The 11023-nt window shown below is 49.4% G+C and overlaps 1 protein-coding gene across 1 annotated transcript; it reads left to right on the top strand.

Moving 5' to 3' along the window:
• Positions 1-449: 449 nt before the first annotated feature.
• Positions 450-1163, top strand: LOC135821715 (uncharacterized). Its single transcript, XM_065334714.1, has one exon. It carries the CDS (start codon positions 450-452, stop codon positions 1161-1163), a length of 714 nt encoding a protein of 237 aa, XP_065190786.1.
• Positions 1164-11023: the final 9860 nt, after the last annotated feature.

Raw genomic sequence — 11023 nt, forward strand, 5'->3', positions numbered from 1 at the left:
CCTATGTTCAAGGATTTTTGGAGACGAGGACGTGCCCGCAGGAGATTTTGGTGTGCCCTGCGCGGCCCTGGTATTTGGCAGAGTCAATTCTTGCAATGTCTGCCAACAATGACTGCACGTGGATTTGCTGATTGGGAGGAGAGCCAGTACAAACACAACTTTCGCATGGAACGCGAGGCGTTTTGGAGACTCCACGTTCTTGTGGGGAACTCTCTGACCAGGCAGGACACGCACATGAGGAAGAGTGTGTCGTCGAGCAAACGTCTTGCAATTACACTGCATTGGTTCCATGCCATGCTCCCTCCTATGCCCAGCTTGCATTGTTGTACGGCGGAGTGGGAAAAACCACTGCCCATGTCCACATTGTGCACGCCACTGTCAATGTGTTTGTAACGGAGTTGGTACCAAAGACCATTGCATTCCCCCAAGGGCCAGAGTTAACGAGAGTGATGGCGGATTTCCAAGACTTGTGTGGGCTGCCCTACTGTGGGGGAGCGATCGACGGCACTTTCATGGAGATTGAGAAGCCTGTAGCCCATGGCGATGTTTATTGGTGCTACAAAAAATATCCAGCCATAATGATTCTCGGAACTGTTGATGCCAGAGGCATCTTCATCAACGTGAACTGTGGCAGACCTGGCTCTGTTGGAGACGCAGCAACCTTTGCAGCATCTGCACTGAGGCAAAAGATAGTGGACAAGGTGTGGTTGGTCAGCGATCCGTTGCCAATCGGAGGCATGGCGATCCAGCAATACCTTGTAGCTGATTCCGCTTTTGCCCTCAACACGTTCACGATGAAATGCTTCTCTACCCCTGTCGCTCCTCAGCAGCAGTCATTTAACTACCGCCTCATTCGCACCCGCAGAGTAGTGGAACAAGCTTTTGGGAGACTGAAAGGCCGGTTCCGCATCTTGGTGCATAGCAGCATCAGGAATCCTAGATTCGCTGCTGATGTTGCTGTGGTTGCGTGCTCGCTGCATAACTTGTGCGAGCGCTGGAGCTGTCCGTTTGAGCAGCAGTGGACGATAGATCCAGCGCAGTACGCTGCACACCATCCTGGACAGGATGAGCATGCGAATGCGGAGAGAGAGGCAGGTGGTGATGGTGTCCGCAACGCCATTGCTGCGTACACACATGCCAATTTCCCCTTGCATCAGGCTTAGTAGGAATGAAGAGAGTCTGGGAACTATAGACCAGCTGAAGTCACCGTGCATCATGGAACATCGTTGCTCTCGCTGGGCACACACTCAGATGTACAATTACATGTACCGGAATGTGTACTAGTAAATATTTTCTTCCTTTCTCGTTTCTGTTCCTAAAATTGGAGAAATCTTGGTGGTCCTACCTTCCTTTGTATGTGTGTACCGGTAGATAATGTAGGATTTCTTTTTACCACTAAATTGCGGGCAAAAAAAACAAATGGGTTTCTGTAATTCTCCAATTCCCTCTCCTCTTTTTCATGCACCCGATTTGGGTATTGTTTCATTTTTTCCCGCTTTGTGTTTGAGCCATTCAGCCTAGTGAGTGCTGCTAGCTTTGATGCTGACACGAATGTGTTTTCTGTGAACCGACAATTTGCCGGAGGTTCTACATGTCCGGGCATGTGACATGCTCCTTTGCGGGTGTATGCGTACACAGTTTAACATTCAAGTAAGAGCATGTGGCCGAGGATGAGAAGTGTCATTACTCGCTTTTTTATGGTTGTATCCGCTCTGGTCGTTACTCGCAAGTTTGGCTGTGCGTCTGAGTACTATTCCAACGTACTGGTGCTTGCATGCATTTCTTCTTGTGTGTCTGTAAATATGTATTGCATTTGTGAAATCCCAACTGCTTCATGTCCACAGCCTGTAGCATACACTGAAAAATAACTCATTGGTAGACCCGTTCAGCCGAGCTATGATGATCACAATATTGTTTTGCTAGACATACCAAGTTGGTACTACAATGTAATGTAACGACACATTTATGACCGATGACCTTTCTGAATTGACCATAAAACAGCAATATGAACAAGTAGTATAGAGTATAGACACGTGATACTGCAGGTATGCTGTATCAAGAGTACCGGGACAGCCTGACTAAACGTTCAACTGAGCATTGTCCTTGACATGGGATACCAGCGATAATATTGAAAAACAACTACATAAGAACAGGAGAATAGAATAAGCAGCAGTAATTTTGTGCATGCACGCCAATGTGTAATGTGAAGGAAGAAAACCTAGGGCATTACTCTACACTCTGTGCACATATCGTCGCCATCAAGCTGTGACTGAACGGATGCTTGTGCAAACGCTGTTGTGTTTGAATCTTCACACACCAGACCATCACCTACAGGGAAAATGCAGGCATACAAGCAGACAAACAAATGAAGAGACATTAGATATAGAAGATGAAGCATCATGAACAAACTCCTTGCCTCACACAGATTGCTCAAAAACAAAGTAATAATTATAATACTTCTTCAAGTATCAAAATTGACATTGAACAGTAATGAAATATTTCTTCGAACAGAAATTGTTACGATGAGAAACAGTCCTCGGGGTGCCAATCGTAAACCATTCAAATATAATTTGACTAATACTTACTTTTCATCATTTTTATCATCCTGAAGGATATTCTTGAAGAGGTTCGCTTGAAATGCCATCATATTCTGTAGCAAGCCCGCCTGAAACGTCTGGTTTTGCTGCAGCTGAGTATTCCGGTCCTTTGCCAGGTTGGACTGGTGGGTCATCGTCTGTTGTAACAGTGAAGTCTATAGCATTGAGAAAAGGGGCAACAATAACAAAATCAGTATTTACTTTACACTAGTCCACGTATATCAAATTCAATCAAATATAATCACAACAGTCCATAAACAGGAGTATGCAACTGTGATCTCTTTTCTATTGGCCAGATGCGCGGCACGCTGCCTTCATTACAACATTCAGCTGCAGTCTGCGCACTGCGCAAAATCAAACACCGCACTTTCCCTCTGGTTTGAAATGAACTTTCGTACGGACCTGGAGTTCACGTGCCAAAAGTTTAGAGATCTTGGAAGTGCTGGAACGAATCGAGCGGAAACGGATGGGCTCGCCCAATCAATTTTGGGTTTGAGTGCATGCTTTCAGAGCGTGATGGAGGCAAGGTACGTAATGAAGGCAGCACGCCGCGCACTGACCCATAACCACAGTTGCATACTTGTTTATACACTCTTGATAATTATTATTGCATATCCAGGAAATCAAAAATTCCAGACATCTACATGCATAAAAATTACAGATGTGCGCACACACACCGGCACACATACAAAAGATGCACAAACACATGCACAAACCTGGAATGTATGCTCCTTTTCCTGTTGTTGGGCTTGGATGTCTGCATACTGCGTCAGGAACTGCTGCTGCTGGTACGCCACCCGGGACGTTCCACTTGCTGTCGGCGTCGCCTTCTGCTCAGCCTTCACTGCCTTTGGTGGTGGAGTTACTGGGAGAGTATCATCATCATCATCATCATCATCATCATCATCATCACTGTCCATGTCGTGATCAACAAGCTCATGGCGCTTTCGTTTTGTACGTACTCCTTGTGCTGCGCCATCATCCTCAGAGGATGTACTGGACGTGGAGTTGGTCTCACCAACTGGAGCTGCAACCACCAGCTTGGTAGCACCTTGCGATTCCTCACAAACAACAGTAGCTGTGTCGACAGCTCCTCCAAGTCCACAGCCCCAGGTGGGGTGATCGCCGAACAGTTCAAAGTATAGCCTGACGAGATGCCACTTGCACTTGTTTTCGATTTCCGACCAATCGACCTCCTCAATCGCATCGCCATCAAGCTGCTGGTCGTCGTCATCCACTCCTGATCCAGTAGGGGGCTCCTTTTTGTTCCTTTTCAGTATAGGAACGATCCACTTCTCCATCATCTTCTTGCCCAGCTTCTTCAGTCCGTCAATTTTATTCTTCACAACGTCATCAGTCAAGTCCTCCACATCATTTTCTCCGTGACTCGCCAGAAGTTTGCCATCTCTCTTCATTTCCACCAATTTTTTCCTCAGCCACTCTCTCTTTTCTTTGGCAGTCTTCATCTGCTTCTGGAACCGGCTGCTGACAACATGCCAAAGTTTCAGCGTGGCCCGCTCCAAATCTTTCGGCCAATTGAACCCCATCGCAAACGGAAGGAAGAGAAACACTGACAAAGAAATTGAAACTGACAAAACAAGTGAAAGACACAACAGATCTTGTTGTTTGTCGTCCGGTCTTGCTTCTTCAGAGCAGATTTCAAGTTTCCCGCCAGCATTTCACAGTTCACGTGATCATGAACAATGCAAGCCGCGATCGCGGCAAGCCACCACGCTACAAAACGCAACGCGAAAGCCCGTGGCAAGCCGCCACTCCGCGGCACTCGCTCGAGCCGCGGTTACCATGGTAAAACCAAAAAAAATACGTGCCGCGGAGCCGCGGAGCCGCAGTGGAACCCGGCCCTTAGGCTAGTGCATCACCCGTCGAGTGCTGCCGGCGAAATGCAAACTGAGTTTCCGGGATAGCGTCGGTGTGGTCGAGGTGCCGTACAAGCTGCCGCTGGACCAGCTTTTCCAGCAACTTTGACAAAATCGGAAGTAGCGACACTGGCCTATAGTTTGTCGGCTGAAACGGATCCCCAGACTTGAACAGCGGGCTTACAGCCGCCAACTTGAAACCGGCAGGCACTGCACCAGATTTCAGTGACAGGTTGAAGAGTGTGGTGACAGATGGTGTGAGGACCTCGGCACAGGACTTCAGGAGGAATCCTGGGACACCGTCGCTGCCCGTTGCTTTCGCAGGGTTGACTTGACTTAGTAGACGGTAGATTAATGTAATGTATTAGTACAGCATGAGCGCAATAGGTCATGCGGCCGTACCGGTCTTGCAAGCAGGGCTATCTAGGCCTAAGTGGTTGCGCGTGAGAAGCACTTAGCTAGAATGTTCCTGTAACTACTGGTAGAGACTTGGCTGTGGGATCACCGACAGTCAGGGATACTACACAAGCATGAAAAACGGAAGAAGCACTCCAGTCTTGTAGAATTATCCATACGCTCACCTGATGCCATAATGGTAGCATGCTTCAACAGCGCTTGCGATCTAAGGCCCTTATCACACTGCGTTCAAAAGTCGCGTTTGCGTCTGCGTTTTCGTCGGTTTTTGACGGTCGCCTAGGAAATGCCATCACGTGACGTTATCGCGAGCGCGTTAAAACGCAGAAGCACAGCTGCAGACGCGGACGCAAGCCAGGGGGAGGGGGGGGGGGGTGGTCAAAACCGAATCGCGTAAACGCACATCGGACTTTCTTTATCGCAGCCCTTCCTGCATTGTTTCTGAGTGTTTTCAAGTGATTCTCAAGTGTGCTTTTCAAATCTTAATTTCCATCTGGTTGCTGAGGCCGGCGAGGGTACTTCTACTACATGTACTGATTGATTGATTTTGGATTCGCGAGGCATGGAGCCCATGCGAGCTCGTGGCTGTCTGGCTGAGGTTGCGCTGACTAGTTGGCGGCGACTAGCCTAGCTGGACGATGTGCCTCAACAACGGAACTGCCACCCCAAGGCCAACACAGGCAACGCAAAGGCTGCAGTCTTCCCATCGACCTCTAATTCCCCCAGCACCACTGACAAAGGACATAGGAGCAGAAACAGAACACTTCTCGATCTCAGGAAAATAAATTCAACATCTACGGCCACCTCGAGATCGATTCCCCACATTTTTTTATTTTCCCGCGCGCATAGATTTTGACGCAAACGCTGAAAATCACAAGACTTTTAGTAAGTATAGTATGATATCACGTCTTGCGTTTTCCAAATCTCAAACGCAAACGCAGACGCAAACGCGACTCAAACAAACGCAGTGTGATAACGGCCTAGCCGTTCAGCAGGCACAGAAGGGAATCACATGTTCAAATTCACGATGGAGGACGGGAGCACTTCTGGAGCTCCTGCTCCTGCCTCATTTATGTTTAGGGTCCACAAGGACTGGCCTTTGGACCATGTATTTTTTATCAAGGAGCTGTCTAGACTGGGTGTTCAGCCCTCCGAACTCAGCCAACTGGACCTAAACGGGAAGCCTGGCTGGTGCAATGTCACCTTCGTCACGCAAGGAGTGCGCGACCGCCTGTTGACGTCAGAGGAAGAATTCGTATTTGCCAGTAAGAATGTCGAAGTTGTAATGGGAGGCATGTCAGTTACGACTCTCCATGTATTCGGATGCCCCCTGTCATTGCAAGATGGTGCTCTTGTGCATGAAATTTCACTCTATGGTCGGGTCCATGGTCCTCCAAAGAGGAAGATTGTTAGCCATGAGGGCTTTGCAGTTGACACCGGGACCAGGTATGTCAAAGTTTCCCTGAGGAAGGCTGTGCCTTCTGGCTTGCGAGTAGGTTCCCGTACCGTAAGAGTATGGCACAAAGGTCAAATTCAAACTTGTTGGCGCTGCAGTGTCTCTGGCCATCTGGCAAAAGACTGCCCAGGTACAGCAGCTGTAGGTGCGAGAAATGGCGTACACAACTCGCAGACCAACATGTCCTACGCAGACTCCTTGCATGGGCAATTGAGTACTAGTACGGGTCACCAAGAGGCGCCAAGCCAAGAACAGATAAATGAAAGCCCTCGCACAGAAACTGCAGCAGTTGATGTTGGCGCCAGTGCGGGAGAGTCCACCGTACCTGACAAGGTCAATGGGAAGCCTAGCACAAGATCAGCTGGGACGCGCAAGAACCAGACCCCCCGCAAGCACGTACATACACACACTGTTGAAGATGAAAACAGCTGCGACAAGGTCAAGTCGTCGGCGGATGAGCTCCCGGAAAATAGAAGCTGGGAAGATGTCGGCTCCGAAATGGAAGACGAGAACGGTGGCTCTGATTCTGAAGCTTTCACAGATGTTCGTACCAGGAAGCAAAGGAAAGCCAAGAAGCCCATCAGAATCCGCTCACAGCCGAGGATCTGGCGCCGTAGCCCATAGATTGATTCTTCGCTCGCATGATTGTTCTTTATCTTCGTTTTGATTGCTTTGTATTGTGTTACGCAAGTTTTCTCCTATACATCACCATTTTCACCAGGCACAGTACCCCACAAAATAGGTCAACTCCCTTGACAATTGCATTCCTAAATGTTTGCAGTCTGCGACACAAGACACATGAAATTAAGGCACTCCTAGATAGCTCCCAGATCGACGTTATTGGCCTTGCAGAGACATGGCTGGATGAGACTATCAGTAATGGAGAACTAGTCATCCCAGACTACTCCCTCGTGAGACTTGACCGTGGGCGCCCAGGAGGCGGCGTGGCATTCTACTATCGCTCATCTCTTGCTCTCCAACCTCGGCTGGACCTTGCGCAGGATGGCCTGGAAGCTCTTTGGTTACAGACAACGAATTCTGGGACAGCCCGCCATGTATTTGCTTGTGTCTACCGCCCACCAACTGAGCCTATCAGCTTTTGGACCCGACTAGAGAGAGCGCTTGACGGAGCCTCGCGGATAACCCCATCGATAACTCTCCTCGGCGATTTCAACACGAATGCCAGACCGCCTGGTATTGATACCAGCAGGACACACTATCAAACTCGCCATCTATTTGACTTGGCAGGTGCATATGGTCTGGCAAACCATGTGGATAGTAGGGAGGTTTAGTTCCCACGTAACGGAAACGCGTACGTGGGTGATCCACGTAAAGTGGATGAAGGGCACCCACGTTGCAATGTTGTGTTTAGTCACACGGAACAAACAAAAGCATGAAGCGAAAGGCCAAAACCTGGTCAAAGACGAAGCTACCCCGGCCTAAAGAAGCTCATCCAATATTTTGATTTCGTGCTTCGGAAACTTATTCAGCTGAGCACCCTCACAGCTCGCACAATGCGCTTCATTCTGATTTTCACCCACGTTCTGGCGGAACGTGGGTGAGCCTCCATACACGGTATGTCGTGAATCAGAAAACGTCTGTACGTGGGTCACTGAGTATCACGTGGTGCACCCACGTAAAGTACCCACGGATTACGTGGGACTAAACCTCCCTAGTGCCACGCGCGTGACGCCCGACTGCCCCCAAGGTACCGTAATCGACCTAATCCTAGCCCGTCCCGAAACAGTAGCGATGTGCCATGTCATTCAGTGCACGATCAGTGACCAATTTGCAGTTCTTGCCAAGCTGGACATTTCCGTGCCCAAGCAGTCGACCAGTAAGCCGGCTACATCCACCCGAAATCTCCGCAACATCAATATAAACGACTTCCGAAATGACCTTACTGCTGCAAACTTGTATGCTTTTCCTGCTCAGGCTAACGTGGATGAAATGTGGCAAGACTGGCATTCAAAGTTTATAACTGTTCTGGATCGCCATGCTCCATTCACTTGCAAGCAAAGCCGGAAACGCCCAAGCGAACCACCGTGGTCGGACAGAGAGCTGTATCAGCTCACTATGCGGAAGAACAGGCTGCACAAGCGTTGGCTATCGGACAAAACTTGCCAGCAGGCCCACTCAGCGTTCAAACAGGCCCGGTCCGCTGCATCAAATGCCTACAGGCGTAAACGGAACGAGTTCTTTCGAAACAAGTGCGCGGAGAACACGGGAAACCCCCGTCAGCTATGGTCCGTCATAAACTCCGTTACCGGTCGAAAGCGGACACATCAGGAGCCATCGTGTGGTGTAGAGGCGATTACGTCTGCTTTCGAGACTGTCGTCACCGACATCACTCGGCCATCCAAACTACTCCTGCCTGCGGGACCCCCTGCAGAGCATTCCCTAGTGTCCTTTCCACCCGTCACAGTGGGTGCTTTGGAGCGCTTGCTGCAGCAAGTCAACCCGGCCAAAGCTACTGGAAGTGATGGAATCCCGGGTCTCCTAATCAAGTATTGTGCTGATATATTAGCTTCATCTCTTACCACATTGTTTAATGCATCATTATCCAGCGGCGAAGTTCCACAGCAGTTCAAATTAGCTCACGTTGTTCCGCTCCACAAGTCTGGTGATCCCTCTGTTCCCAAACATTTCCGACCGGTATCACTGCTACCGATACTGTCCAAAATCCTTGAGAAGGTCGTGCAGAAATCGTTGGTGGAACGTGTCGCATAGATGAACATCGTGCCAGTGACCCAATTTGCGTTCCGTCATGGACACTCTACGGAAGACGCTCTTTCCCTACTAACTGACAGAGTCGACACTTGGCGAGATGATGGTCTAGTTGTGGCAACCTGCCTTCTAGATATGTCGAAAGCCTTCGACAAAGTCAAGCACAGCATTCTTATCCAGGATCTTTTTGACATTGGCGTTACTGGAGGAGCACTGACTTGGTTCAAACATTACCTGTCAAGTCGCCAACAGCAAGTGCGCACTGGTACCGGACTCGGCAGGGTTGTTACATGCACCTGCGGTGTTCCGCAGGGTTCGGTCCTGGGGCCGCTGCTCTTCAGCATATACACTAGAGACGTACCGACTGTTACCTGCCCGACTATGTCAATCCAGTTTGCAGACGATATAGCCTTGACTTCCACCCGCCGCAGCGCTGACCTCGTTTCTTCTGAGCTCACAACAGCCGTCTCTAACCTAGCTCGCTGGCTAGCCTCCCGTGGTCTCATCCTCAACGCCGCCAAGAGTCAGCTCCTTGTCTTTGCAGGATCCAATGGCCAGAGTCCCAACGTTGTGGTAAAGTGCGATGGCATACCCGTGCCAAGCGTCACCAGTGCCCGCTACCTTGGCATCACCTTGGATGTACGCATGTCATGGCAGCCCCAGGTCGATGCGAGCATCACGAAAGCCAATAAGAAAATTGGAACTCTGTGGCGGACACGAAAGTCGCTAACACTTGCTAGCCGTGTGCTGTTCTTCAAGGCAGCTATCATGCCGGATCTACTGTATGGGTCCGTTGCGTTTAGCCCAGGTCTCACTCAGGCCCAGACCGACCGGCTCCAAATAGCACAAAACCGTGGGGCAAGAGCAGTTTATGGCCGGCCGGGGTTCTCTCGTGCCAGTGATCTCCTGGAACGCATGCAGGTGTTCAGGATTGGAGAAATACATCGGCAGAAGGTCCTGGTCTTTGTCTGGAGGTGCATACACGCCAGTGCGAGTCCATCCCTCCAGGAGCTCTTCGTACGCTGCGCGGATCGTAGGACGCGCCTGGATCTCGCCCTGGGGCTCCGTCTACCAGCTACACGAACCCGCGCCGGACGATCTCGCCCTGCCTCCCGAGGTAGTGCCCTTTGGAACGTCCTACCGGATGCAGTCAGAGTACTGTCGTCTCTCAGCAGCTTCAAAGCTGCCGTCGTACCGTATACCCTCCGATCTTCCTGATGTTATCATTAGAAACTTGCCCTGAGACAGCTTCCTGTCTGTGATTGATTTTCACTGTTTACCATTATTATTTGCCATGGCGACCCCCGTAAGTCCGTAACTGGCAGGGCAAGGTTGGGCCTTTCATCCTCCCGATGTTAGTAGCAAGTACTCTCGTTAGCAGTAACTGTTAGTACTTTGTTTGTTTGTTTTTTATTTTATTTCTATTTTATTTTCTCTATTTTATTCTCTTTACCAGGCGTGGGCCATCCCCTGGACAAACAAAATGGGTGCCTTATTATTATTTTTCTGTTTCTGTTTTAATGACAGTCCACTGCACGCCTGAAAAAAGTACTTAGTTTATTAGGCGGGTTACAGAACTATCGACTTATCGTTCGCTGGCTTACTTGTAGTTTGATAACGCTTCGCTCTTCATTGAGATATCTACCATTCTCTCTTTGTTCTCCTTATTTTCTCCCCAACCCTCCTTCCCTGTAACATAATAACATATTCGCTGCCTTGTCATTGAGCATTTGTGCTCGTTTGGATTTGCGAATTCAAATAAAGTATACATACATACATACATACAAGAACGCTGACTCACGCTGTTATCTGGCGTTCACGAGATGTTTGTCGCGCCGGAAACGGAGCGTCTCTGTGAGTTTGGAAGCGAAGACGAATCACGCGTGACAAACCGAAACGTCAACATCCTACTGAACTTCACAGGCGGACAGTTAGTCACAACTCGTAACATT

The sequence above is a fragment of the Sycon ciliatum genome, chromosome 7, assembly GCF_964019385.1.
Source record: "Sycon ciliatum chromosome 7, ocSycCili1.1, whole genome shotgun sequence".
In the NCBI taxonomy this organism is placed as follows: Eukaryota; Metazoa; Porifera; class Calcarea; order Leucosolenida; family Sycettidae; genus Sycon; species Sycon ciliatum.